The sequence below is a fragment of the Echiichthys vipera genome (genome assembly GCF_963691815.1).
Source record: "Echiichthys vipera genome assembly, chromosome: 18".
NCBI classification, from domain to species: Eukaryota; Metazoa; Chordata; class Actinopteri; order Perciformes; family Trachinidae; genus Echiichthys; species Echiichthys vipera.
This window is the reverse complement of record NC_139843.1, coordinates 4,656,764-4,670,196: the sequence shown is the minus strand read 5'-3', so window position 1 is coordinate 4,670,196 and position 13,433 is coordinate 4,656,764. Positions and strand designations below refer to the sequence as shown.

At 45.7% G+C, this 13,433-nt stretch overlaps 1 protein-coding gene across 2 annotated transcripts in view; it reads right to left on the bottom strand.

Annotated features, from left to right (window-relative positions):
* LOC310960911 (thyroid hormone receptor alpha-B) overlaps window positions 1-13,433 on the bottom strand; it is a 163,670-nt gene that overhangs the window by 6,490 nt on the left and 143,747 nt on the right. For both annotated transcript variants that reach the window (XM_083932763.1, XM_083932764.1), the window contains 3 exons: window positions 12,872-13,077; window positions 4,669-4,815; window positions 228-486 (listed from right to left, as the gene is read on the bottom strand). In XM_083932763.1, coding sequence (XP_083788889.1) covers window positions 228-486; window positions 4,669-4,815; window positions 12,872-13,077 — 612 coding nt within the window. The remainder of the gene's footprint in view (window positions 1-227; window positions 487-4,668; window positions 4,816-12,871; window positions 13,078-13,433) is intronic.

Below are 13,433 nucleotides of genomic sequence, written 5' to 3'. Positions count from 1 at the left end.
CGGCCCATAATTACATTCTGATTCACAATAGGCTACGATATATGCGGTGTAAAGCAGCGGGTAATGATTATGGACCGCCATGGAATTGTGTCTCCGAAGACACAGAAAGACTGGAAATTTACATTTACATTACATTTTAGCTCAGACGCCCAGACTGCCGATGTAGAGGCGCAGTTGTGCAGCTTTGAGTTTTTCACAAATAGAAAGTTCTGAAGTGAACAACCCACCTGAGCTCATGAGCAGCACGGCCTGCAACAGCGCCACCTCGGTGTCGTCCAGGTTGAACTGCGCCAGGCTCTTGCCCAGATCGAAGATGGCGTCCGACACCACGCCCAGCCCGCCGTTCTTCAGCTGCTCGCGCTTCACCGCCATCTCCCCGCTCAGCGTCAGCGTCTCGCTCTCCGGGTCGTAGCGCATGGCGGCTCGCAGCGACATGATCTCCATGCAGCAGCCTTTCAACAGGATGATCTGGTCTTCACACGGCAGCTGGTGGGGAAAGGGATGGATGCAGCGTTACTCCTGATCAGTTGATACTTGGATTACTGGGGACGTTTTAGCAGACGGAGGCCGTAGAACCATAATGCTCATTACAGAGAGGACGTTCGGGTATTTCCTACAATAACACATAATATAGTAACTGTTTTTTTATTTGATTTCAAAGTTAGGGACACAGTCGTGGATTGAAAGAAAGACAGAAGTGAAAAAAGTGTAGAGTACAGAAGAGAAGAGAGCAGACGTGCATAATATATGTAGTCAATGAGGGATTTAATAAAAAGGTATTAAGTGTATTTTCCTCCAGGTCTGCACAAACGCCACCGTTTTAATATTAGTGTCGCTGAATAATTATGACGTCACAGTGAAGTTAAGCTCTGACCTTTGGGATATAAAGTGTCGACACTTCATTATTTAAAGGTGGAATATGTAGAGACTTTATTAAAAGCTTTATTCTTTAAAAAATAATACACCCACGAGGCGTTTTGAGGGGTACAGAATGGAAATAAGGCTTTTCCATAAAACATATATTCAGTCTGAGTTAATGTTTAAAAAAGACGGGTCTGTCACGCTCTGTTTCCATTGTAGCGTTGGACGTTGCGGGTTGCCAGGTTTGTCTGTTGTTGCTCCAGAAACAAGGCATCATTAAGAGTTTTAGAGCGAGTTAATCGATCACACACCGCTCAAAGAGAGAACTCCAGTTGAAGACAGGCTAACGTTAAATACTGGTGTAAAATTAATCGATTAGTCCAAATGAGTCGTTCCCCTGTTTGATTCATCACTGACATGGAGCAGGCTGATCGCTCAACACACAGAGCAACGAACCTGGCAACCCGACAGCTGGAATTATATTTTGTTGTTGCGACTACGATCTGGAGAAACTAGATGGAGGTGTTCTGCTCATTCTCCATGTTCAACCTTTAATCCTGTTAGACCAGGGGTGTCAAACTGATCCAGTAAAGGGCCGTGTGGCTGCAGGTTTTCATTCCAACCAATGAAAAACACACCTGGTCCAACAAATCAACTGTATGAAGACAGTTCAGGTGATTGAGTAAGACGAGTAAGGTGTGTTCTTGCTTGGTTGGAATGAAAACCTGCAGCCACACGGCCCTTTACTGGATCACTTTGACACCCCTGGTCTAACAGGATTAAAGGTTAAACGTGGAGAATGAGCAGAACACCTCCATCTAGTGTCTCCAGATCGTAGTCGCAACAACAAAACATAATTCCAGCTGTCGGGTTGCCAGGTTCGTTGCAGAGTTAGTCGAGCGATCAGCCTGCTCCATATCAGTGATGAATCAAACAGGGGAACGACTGATTTGGACTAATCAATTCATTTTACTCCAGTATTTAACGTTAGCCCGTCATCAACTGGAGGTCTCTCTTTGAGCGGTGTGTGATCGAGTAGCTCGCTCTAAAACTCTAAATGATGCCTTGTTTCTGGAGCAACAAGGGAAAAACCTGGCAACCAGCAACGTCCAACGCTATTGCAGACCCGTCTTTTTCAAACATTAATTCAGACTGAATATATTTTTATGTGTTAGACCTTTGTGTTGAATGTTATGCCCAGAGATGGTCACAGCGAACATTGACCTCCACAATCTCCAAGGTTTTTGCAACATTTAAGGAAACTCCCTGCAGGGGTTCCTGAGATCTCACGTCCACACAGATGGGACGGACAATCTGACAAGATCATGCTTCGTTGCACAAGTGGAGAGAGGAAACGATGCAACAAACAAAAAGGATTTCTGTCTTTCTCATCCGTTCGTGAGTTGAACGTTTGTCATTTTTACACTCGGGGTGGACGTCTAGCTTTATGACCTGAGACAGAAGGAGGGAGCAGACGAGGAGGAACGAAGGAAGGAAGCCGCAGAGAGGGAGGGATGGAAGGCAGAGAGAGGGAGAGATGGGAGGCACAGAGAGGGAGGGATGGGAGGGATGGTAGGGGCACAAACATGAAGACGGGTAGAAATAGAGGCGGACATGTTTCCCCACTGATGAACGCAGATTAGGACTAATACACCCTGATTAACATAGATATTAGAATCTCGGAGTTGAAGCCCGTTTGATTAAATCTACAGACTCTGCTGTGCTGAATTAAATGTCACCTCCACGTAAGCTCGTCTCTTGTTCCAGTGCGTTTGACTGCCGAGCGGATTAATTGGCATTAATTGTCCTGATTGGTCTTGTAAATGTGTACCTGCAGGGCACGCTTCATTTTTAGCGGCTCAATAAAAAGCCGCCTCTGTTCCCGTGCATTCTTAGCGGTAATTCAGTGCGGCGGCATGAACACATCTCATAAACAGGTTCTTCTCCCTCTCCCTCTCTTTCATCAGATTAAAATAATATAATCTATCATATTGTGAATAAAACATCACACATTACACATGACTGATTATCGGCTCTGGTGTCTGGAATAATAAAACAGCTGCTGTTTAGTTTCTTCGTCTGTGGGATGAATAGAAGATCCCGCAGCAGCAGCAGTTTACGCTCTCATTTGAATAGAAGCATTTATCATAAGAGCAACGTTTAAATAATAACTGAACAATCCAACTTTAGAGTATGCTAATTAAAAAAGTGGCAACCTCTACTTCCAAAACTATCTGTGATTTACGGATTACAGTGAAAACTTCCCTCTCACACAGCTACTCTTCTAATTTTTAACATGCACACACACACACACACACGCACTCACACACAGAGACAGAGACACACGCACACGCACACACACACACACTCACACACAGAGACACAGACACACGCACAGAGACACAGACACAGACACACACACACACACAGAGACACACGCACACACACTCACACACACACACAGAGACACAGACACACACACACGCACAGAGACACAGACACACACAGACACACACTCACACAGACACACGCACAGAGACACAGACACAGACACACACACACACACAGAGACACACGCACACACACGCACACACACACACAGAGACACAGACACACACACACGCACAGAGACACAGACACACACAGACACACAGAGACACACACAGAGACACAGACACACACACAGACACACGCACAGAGACACAAACAAAGAGACACAGACACACACACACACACACACACACACACACACACACACACACACACACAGACTAACTCATCAGCCCTGATGATTATCCAATCTAAGGTCTCATTACAAGCAGCAGAGACAAGAAACGTAATTACACGTTGCTGATCGAGGCGGGGCGGAACAGGAGCAGAGATTCTGGTTTTAATTTGAGTCAAAACATTCAGCGGGAGTGCAAAAGCAACGTGCGAATCATCCGCATGCTCACCACCTATGTGTTGTACTAAATTAAACCGTAAAGATTTAAAAGTCCCTGTCTCACATGCGCCGCAGACCTGACATGATCTGATATCACCCAGAGGAGCGATGTGTGAGAACACAACAACAGGTTCCACTCTGCCAGCTCGCGAGTACAAAGTCAGTGTAGTGTCTGATTGATCCCCAGCGTGAAGAGGGCAGCTCGGTTTCTTTCATGGAGCAGTTTGTGTGACGCGGCTTGCACCAAACTGGAAGAAAAGAAACGTTCGAGGGGGACGGCAGCAAAAACGTCAGTAACATCTGTGGGTGAAGGCAGAAACCAGAACGTCCCGCGGAAGAACAGGAATAGATAGTTGAATTATCATAGTTTGTATTGAATAGCCAGATCCGTTTGACCCTTTTCTACCATACATTTGTCTTTTCCCCCCAAACATTTGTCTTTCCCACCATGCATTTGTCTTTTCCACCATACATTTGTCTTTCCCACCATGCATTTGTCCTTTCCCACCAAACATTTGTCTTTTCCACCATACATTTGTCTTTCCCACCATGCATTTGTCTTTTCCACCATGCATTTGTCTTTTCCCACCCTACATTTGTCCTTTCCCACCATGCATTTGTCTTTTCCCACCATACAGAGTTGCAGATATTAGTCAGGACTCTTGTACCACATGTCGATGCGGTCCTCCTCGAACAGCAGAACTGTTAATTCTGCGAGACTAACTGCCCTCCTTAATCACGCGGTTCCTAAGCCAACACACCCTCGCAGCATGAGGGAGTCTCGGCCGTTTCTGCTGTGTGCTATATTTCTGCGTGTGTGTGTCAGACTCCTTCGCTCCTCAACACCATTAACAAACACTTACCTCAGAGAACATGGGCAGTTTTTTGGCAAAGTCGACGACGCGGGTGATGGCAGGAGTGATGATCTTGGTGAACTCGCTGAAGGCCTCCAGGTCCACCTTGTCCCCGTCTGACGTTGGGGCGACCGGGGACTGGCCGATTTTTTCTGGCTGCACGGGAAAAATAAAAGTGGGATGCTGATTAGAGTGCAGTTACATCAGACATGAACAAAGGGGTCAGATTGGACGACTAGCTAAATGTGTCTCACTAGAGCACCTACTGTGGATTAATCCGCGTGACCCCGACCCCGGGATAAGCGGTTGAAGATGAATGAATGAATCAATAAATACATTATTTCTTCCTGTTTTATTGTTTGCTAAAAACTACAGAGACCAGCTGTTTTAAGTGATTTAAAAACAAACTGGTTTGAATCCCGGCTGGGGCCCTTCTGTGTGGAGTTTGCATGTTGTCCCCGTGTCTGCGTGGGTTTTCTCCGGGTTCTCCGGTTTCCTCCCACAGTCCAAAGACGTGCAGGTGTTCGGTTCATTGATGACTCTAAATCACCCGTAGGTGTGAATGGTTGTCTGTCTCTGTTCGTCTCTATGAGTCCTGTGATAGACTGGCGTCCTGTCCAGGGTGGACCCCGCCTCACGCCCGATGTGACACATATACTTGCGACCTGTTTTTAAAGATTTATGTCCAGGAACGTAGGAGCTCGATGCCACAGACAGGAGACAGAATATCGGCATTGTTAAAGGTCTTATGCCGTGATAAAAGAGAAAAGGAGAGCATATTTGACTTGGGTAAAATAAAGAAAAGAACCAAGTGCACAGAGCAGGAATACTCTATAATAACGGAGTACAGTCGAAGAGCTACAGGTGAGAGCACGGGTGTGTTTTCAGGACTGAAGAGCTCAGAAGAATAGAAGAAGATTAGAGAAGAATCAATAATGCGGCGTGGGGCATTAGAGTCAAACGCAGCAGAGGAAACGACACGGTTTTAAACGCTTTTAAAGCCTTTTTGCTCCTCTCCGTAAAGTGCTCGCCGGCCTTGGGAGACAAATTAAAACCAATCTAGCAGATAAGGACAGCAGATTGCGCTGGGCGAGGAGGAATGGGACATGTCACTCCACAGATAAGCGCTCACTTAGAGGAGGACGGCGGTGGGGGTGGGGCGGCTGCAGATCAATAACACACACGTTTGCAGAGTTGTGTGATTTGAGGGCTGCGACGATGAAAAATATTGTTTTCACGCTCCACTGAATCAAAATAAATAAAGCACGCGTCGAGGCCGAAGTCATCTATTCAGGGGCGCGCTGAGATCAAGTTTAGGAATAATCACCTCACACGTGAACCGTCAATCAGAACCCAGAGGGGAGAAGGAATCTGCGGATCAGTGTAAATTTAGCCCTGATGTGCAGAGCTGAGCAATTACGGAAAATATAATTGGCGTTATAAATTGGACCGCGACTCTTGACAAGTGAGAGCCAAAACAAAGCATCGGTTTCGCTCGCGGAGGTCAGTGGCCAGTTTTCCATTCAGTGATGAGAAAAGGAGAGGGACAGGCAGAGCAGTTGGGGTTCGGAGCTGCTCTCAAGGTGGAGAAGCTTCAAAACAAACGGCGAAGACTCAGCCGCCCTCGCCACGAGACACAGCGGACACAAATGACAGAAGCTTCCGGCCTTCTGACAGTTTTGGAGAAACACTTTTTTCTCGCTTACCTCCAGTGGCACCGAGCCATGGAGACGTTTTGGGTTTCATTTCTCCAGGTTTTTGAGATTTCTGCATCAACTCCGATACAACGGAGGAGCTCACTGAACTGAGAAATGGCTTTTTTAAAGTAAAGAAAATCTACTTCGATGTATCTTTCCTGGATCTACAATAGGGATTCGGAAAATAAGTAATTTTCTGTCCCAGAAGGAGAAGAAGAAGAATTACTTTATTAATCCCGCAACGGGAAATTTGATTTCTTTCACTCTGTTATTATTATTGGGGTTACACACACAAACACACAGGCCCGAAATACACACACATGCACAAACAGCGCCCCTAGCAGTTGGGGGTTCAGTTCCTTGCTCAACAGCACCTCGGCAGTGCCCAGGAGAGGAACTGGCACCTCTCCAGCCAATAGTCCACGCTCCATTCATGGTCCACACAGGGACTCGAGCCGGTGACCTCTGGACTGAGCTACTGACTTGTTTTGAATGTATAACTTCAGCTACAGTCGAACAACATTGGTCATATTTTATGCATAAACATACGGGGTCCTAACTTGACCACTTCAGTGAGTTATTGTTTGGTATTAATTATTATTAAGGCGAACGCACGCCATTTATGTTAATCCACAATAGGATGAATGGAACATGGACAGGCTGCAGTGCGTCACGACCACTCCACAGAACCTTCGTATTTCCACATCGAAACATAGATTTTGTTTGTATGTTTCTCGTTATTATATTTATCTGGAAACGGGGAAATAGTTTGGATGAGGATTCCAACGGCTCCTCACTGTCAAAACGTGTTGTCAGGGACTATTTCTTCAGTAGAATAAAGTCTCAAAGACAGAATGAGGGGTGTGGCTTCCCCAGGTTAATCGGCACACAGATCCTGGACGCATCGATGTGGCTGTTATCTCAAAACCTGGGCAAATAAAACCAGAACTTCCTGTAAAGCTCGATGCTGCGAAGGTCCCCTGAGGAAATGTTTTTTGTTTTTTGTGTGCGTGTAATTTGGGTAAAAGTGTCATTTTAAAATTCATGATAACAAACCAGCCGTGAAAGCTTTGCTAAGCGAGCATTAGGCTGCGGACTAACCTAATGAAAAGAGTGTTTAACCATCCTTAGGCTGTTTCATCAGAAATGTAATCTCAATACTGGAAGAGCTGCCGGAGCTAAAGCAATTACAAAAACGACTGTGTGTGCTGATGCAGCGCACGGTGCATACATTTGTGTTCGCTCATCCTCGTGTGCTTTCTTACGCACTAATGCGATTTTCCTGCAACCGTTGATGTATGTTTATTAACCGCGTGGCCATCTGGGCGGCATCCAGGGGGAAACACTCGGCTCTACCCACAGAGCTGCTGAGGGATTGTGTCTCTGCTGCTGCACAGCTGGTTGGTCCGGGAGCCTAAACATTGTGGCGAGATCTCATAAAACTCGACGTGTCTTTTCCATCACGTACAGGAGAAAGTCTGCAGAGTTTCCCAAAAGAGGCAGAAGATATTTGGACTAACGTGAACCTCAGTGGGAACAGGCTTTTTACTGTAGTCTCATCAGTTATGTGGCGAGCTTCAACTGTTGACCTTTTATCAGGCGGATGATTAGTGCTGGAAAGTTTGAGAAGAGCAGCAGGAGCGAAGTGATGTTTTCATCTGGCTTTCATCTGCGATAGTTTCACCACCGCGCTCTGAACTGTGCACTCGGTCCGTGCTTTGTGGGATTAAGATACATTTTCATTCTTGTTTTACATCAGAGAAAGAAAATAGAGCCGGGGGATGGATGGGAGTTGTTGATCAATACTAATAAATCAACCACTTCTGAGATTCCTGGCTCCAAAACGCACTTTTATTCCCAAAACACTCAAATACCAATGAAATATAGACACGCATGAACCGCAGGTCATTTTTCCATGGTAATATTGATATAAATCATGTGGTAATATGCTCAAATACACTGTACAGAAATGTGAACTGCCCTCCTAGATGATAAGATCGCCTCGTGACTGCAGAGCTGCGAGTGATTGAAAATAATGTTTTCGAACATCTAATTCCGTCTGCGTTCAACCTGAACCATATGTTCCCCCTCCGTGCAACGAATCACGCGAGTAGTAGATGAGTTTTCAATTGAGTTTCTGAAGAGCTGAGCAGAAAAATGTCTCTTTTTTTTACTCTTGTTTACCTAAAGTTGCTGAGACCAACAGCGAACGATAAAGTTCAGGAGTTCAGGAGTTGAGTTTCTGCGTCGCCTGGCCGGGAGAACTGAACAAAGGATCTGGAGCGTGAAAGTGCGGAGTGACCTTTGCCAGCAAAAGTCAGTTTATTCCACGTGTGCATGGAATAAATGCATTGTTTTTGCATCTTTTGTCAGTGTGCAACTTTACGTGTGCCTTAATCAAGAAGGCAAACCCTTTCACAATTGTTTGCATGTTAAAATGTATATATACAGTATATACTTTTATATCAGGCACACACAGTTAGAGCCGGGTGAATAGGGCTGCACTGCATGACTTTCTTACATTCAAAGCTTCTATTGAGTTTTTTTAAATTAAGCTTTGAATGCCATTTGTTATATTCTAAGGCAGGGGCGGGCAATCTCGGTCCTAGAGGGCCACTGCTCCTGCGTGTTTTAGGTTTCTCTCTGCTCCAACACACCTGATTCTACTGATTTGCTCGTTCTCAAGCAGCTGGAGCTTGTCACAGGTTTGATCCTTGTTAGACTCAGGTGTGTTGGAGCAGGGAGAAACCTAAAACATGCAGGACAGTGGCTCTCCAGGACCGGAATTGCCCACCCCTGCTCTAAGACGTCCTCCCTTCTGAGGCAAAGCATTAAGTTAAATTAAGCAAAATAAAATAAAATGACAAAAATCGGCAAGAAAAGCAAAAAAAAACCCACCAATCACTCAAACAGAGCGCTGTATTCAGAGTCAATGTCATGGACTATTTGGCACGGCGTGTTTGAGTACTGTTTGAGTGATGTTTTGGGGCATGAAGAGTGTGAACCTCTCTGCACACACATCATTCTGCACAGTGAAGACCAAACTCCTGACTGCAGGAAGACGGCGAATCGCATGTTTTTTTGAGTGGAGGGGGACTTAAAACGAATTTAGGGCACGATTTTCCTGCTTCAGCATTTACTGTACGTCATTTGAGCCGTCATTTGCCAGCTAAAGTACAGCGTACGAGGAGCTGCTGCCTTCAGGATTGATGAGGCTCATCCTGGTTGGCTTAGCGTGTAAATGTAGATATTCAGGGTTCAGTGGCTCCACTCTGAAGCCTGCGTCGAGCAGAAAGGTCTGATCCTTTCAGATGAACCCAGCTCAGGATGTCACAGTAGCATGGGCTGCTATGCTAATCACTCCTTTTAAATCCTGTCTTCTTATTTAAGTGCTGCTCTACAGACAGGCTTCCTACAACTGTGTAGGGTTCATAAAAAAAGGTTTCCTAATGTAAATTCTAATACTAATCTTAATTTCCTCACTATAGCATGAACCCTACACGTGAACGTGGATTCATGAGGAGCTCTGGACGAAATGTTCCCACTTCACACAAAAAAACAAAGGGTTTCCGTTCCGCTTGAAGTTTCACACCTCCTCACTTACATTATCCCCATCCAACGCGCTGCCCATCACTACCCGGCCATGTCCTTCTTGTTGCCTAGCAACTCCCTTGCGCAATATTTGCTAGACTCATAATAAGGTCTCTACTTGACTCAAGTTTTTATTTTTGGTTTTCCATTAGCAAGAGTTTAGACTAGTACCTGGTGCTTTTTGCGGTACCACACGGTTTTAATACAATGAGAAAATACTATTTGTCAAGTATTCAAAAACAGGCTTTACCATGTGGTTATTTCATAAAGACCATTTAGTTATTGAATTACAAAAAAAACATACTATATAGTGCTGTGTATTAGTATCGATCTAAATCCAGATAGAAGATTTAGGCCATATCGCCGAGCCACAGCTGACAGTGAGGGGGTCGAGGCGAGCCGTTCGGTGATAATGAGGCAGAAGTGCCGTCGACTCCTTTCTAAATGAATCCCCTGGTTTCATCCGTCTAACACCCACCTACACCTCCCTGGAGTGAATATCATTTTTAAAATAAAGCTACCGTGAAATTGTTAACGAGTGCTTAAAACTGGGTAAGCACCTCAGATAATCCGGAGCCAAACATGAGGTCAGTGTCTATCCGTGTGTGTGTGTGTGTGTGTGTGTGTGTGTATGAGACAGGGAGGAAGACTGATACCAGGCAGGGCTGTCCAGGATAAATCTGAGCGCTAGTACAGCTGGAAGATAGTTTCGAGAGGGAGAAACTCTTGACTGCCAACTTGCAGATGAGCGCTCACGACGGAGGATTTGCTTTGGCTGAGATAAGGAGGGGAGCTCACAGGCAAGCAGCGGCCGGGCAGAGACAGAGGGGGAAGTGAGGGGAGACGCAGAGGGACAGTGAGAAAGGAAACAAAGACACGAAGACGGAGAAACAGATTAAAGCGAAAAAAAGAAGAGCCGAGGTGTGAATGAGAACTATGGAGGGAATAAGGTCTGGTTAAGAGCCCGGAAGGATTAAGTGATGAATAAACCCCCAAATGCTGCAGAGAAGGGGGGAATAAAGAGACAGGAACAGACAACAGGGAATACAGGGTGATAAAGTCCTAAAGAGCTTCTCTGAGAGTCAGTTGTGTAGAAGAGAGCCTCGACTCACCCAGATACAGTTAAACCTTATCATTTCCTGGCTTAGCACGCGTGTTTGTCCTGTTGTTTGGTCCCGACGGGGTTAAAAGCAGCAGGCAAACTGAAGCACAAACACTAAAGCAGCAGCGCAGTTTAAAGTGTGAAATTACCCCTGAGGCAGAGTGTGTGCTGAGTGTTTTTTCGCTCGGAGAGGGTTCCTGCAGAGTCAACCCATCCCGGGTGCTTGAACAAATTGTTTTGAGTGTCCAATGAAACACGCATTTATTTTATCCTCTCTTCTGTATTCTTTTTGTTTATTGCTTTCTGATAATGTTGTACGTAAAGTCTCCAGTTTCTGTGTGTGTGTGTCATCGTGGCAAAATGCGGTCCTGGAGACACCTACTGTAGCAGGACCTACCGCAGAGGCACTTTGAGTATTTAAGGGCGCACTCACACTGTCCGCCCGTCCCGTGCCCCGTGCTTTAGGGTCCTTGTCCCCCCCCCCCCTCTCCCCCCGCGGCCCAGGCCCGTTTGTACTCACACTACCTGGGCTCGGCAAATGCTTCTTGCTGCCTATACGTCATCACGCCGTAACACGTCACACGCATTGATGACGTCATGGCGATGCATCGCTTTGTTTACAAATCTTTCCATAGACCTCAGAGTTTTTGTGCGTCTTGTCGACTGTTTTTGAATCTTTTCATCGACCAAATCTGCAGTAAACACTCCACCTCCGCATCACACCAATGTGAACCTTTCACCCCCATTGTTGTTGTTGTTTTTAAATGTCTGCGCATGGTCTGTCCTTCTTTTTTCTATGTCCCAACAGGCGCAAGACAGCAACTGTGCAAGAAACGTTCCAGGTGCGAAGATGAAAATGAAAGCGTTTGGCGTGGCGGCTGGTGTGATATCAGATTGCCTCTAGTATTTTCTTAGTTTTGGCTCATGTTTCTATCAGATATGACACTTTACAGACCAGATAAATCGCTGAGGTCTAAGAGCAAAAATCATTAACAGAGACAACTCAGACTGGGCAAGAAACATGAGTAGTCAATGGTTAAACTATGAGTGTTAAACACCAGTACTTTGCTTTACACCTGCTCGTTGACCCGCTCCTTCTCTGTGGAAGGTTTCGGGCGTTTGCATGCTCTCTCTGTGGCTGTGTGTGTGTGTGTGTGTTTTCTCCGGTTGCTCCTCGTTGATCCCAGTCCAAAGACATGCTGCTCAGGTTAATTGGCCGTAGGTGTGAATATGAGCGTGACAGATCGTTTTGTCTGTCTCTATCAGCCCTGTGACAGACGAGCCTGCCTCCTGTCCAAATCGTTATCTGATCTCTTACTTTGTTAATGTTATTTTGACTCATAATAGAGTCTTACTCCACACGTGTCTCTTTATATGTTGCTGCCTACACGCTGCTTGTAACCAATTGCCCCTAGTGGAATTAATAAAGTTGTTTGCATTGAATGTTTGCTGGGATCGGCTCCAGCGCCACGCGGCCCTCTAAAGGATCAGAGGGTATAGCTAATGGATGGCTGGATTGTTGAAAGGATCTACACATTAGCCGACTTTAAAAAATCCATTAAGGTTGTTCAGTCGCAGGGCAAATCATGTGCAACAGCAAGAAGTAAAGCTAAGTCGGGGGCAGATCTAGTCCTAAAAAAACGGGTGTGCGACACAATGTAGATGAGGACATTGCGGACCCTTCTGATGTGATGCTGTTCTCCATGCAGGTGCTTTGCCTATCTCTATGGATAATCATAACAGCAAAAGATGTGTTGATTAATAATGTATGAATGCAAATGTCCGTAACATAATTTTGCCTCGTGCTCCGTGTCCTTCTTACCAGGAATTTGCGCTTCTGTTTCCACTGTGCACCCTGAGCATTGGTGTGTCTGTGGGCCTCCGTCACCAGGTGGATCACCTCCCACTCGCTGTCCGTTGGCTCTGGACGGTTCTGGAGGGTTTTCACCATTTCCTCCTTCTTGCGTCGCTCCCTGTTCTCTTCGATCAGACGCCGTTTAGCCACACGCTTCGAGTCATCCAGCACCACTGGGAGGAGACGGCGGGGAGGCGGAGGCGGAGGTAAAAAGACCCAGAGAGAAAGAGAGAGAGAGAAGGAGAGGGAGAGACAAAGAGAGAGTGCCAAGGAAAAGAAAGCAAAATAAGTATGTAATGAGTTTGTGTGTCTGCGTATCGTCAAAAGTTTCTATAAAAAGTTTCCACATAAAGTCATCACACCTCGTTTGCCTTCACAACATATGATATGAAATGTGTCATTTTTTCAAATTCATCAACACCTTCCCTCCACCGTGAACTTCAAACATTAAAAGACGCAGTGAGACACAGTACAACATCTATGCCTGAATGTGTGCTGAATATACGTTCTCATGATATTTTATAAACTG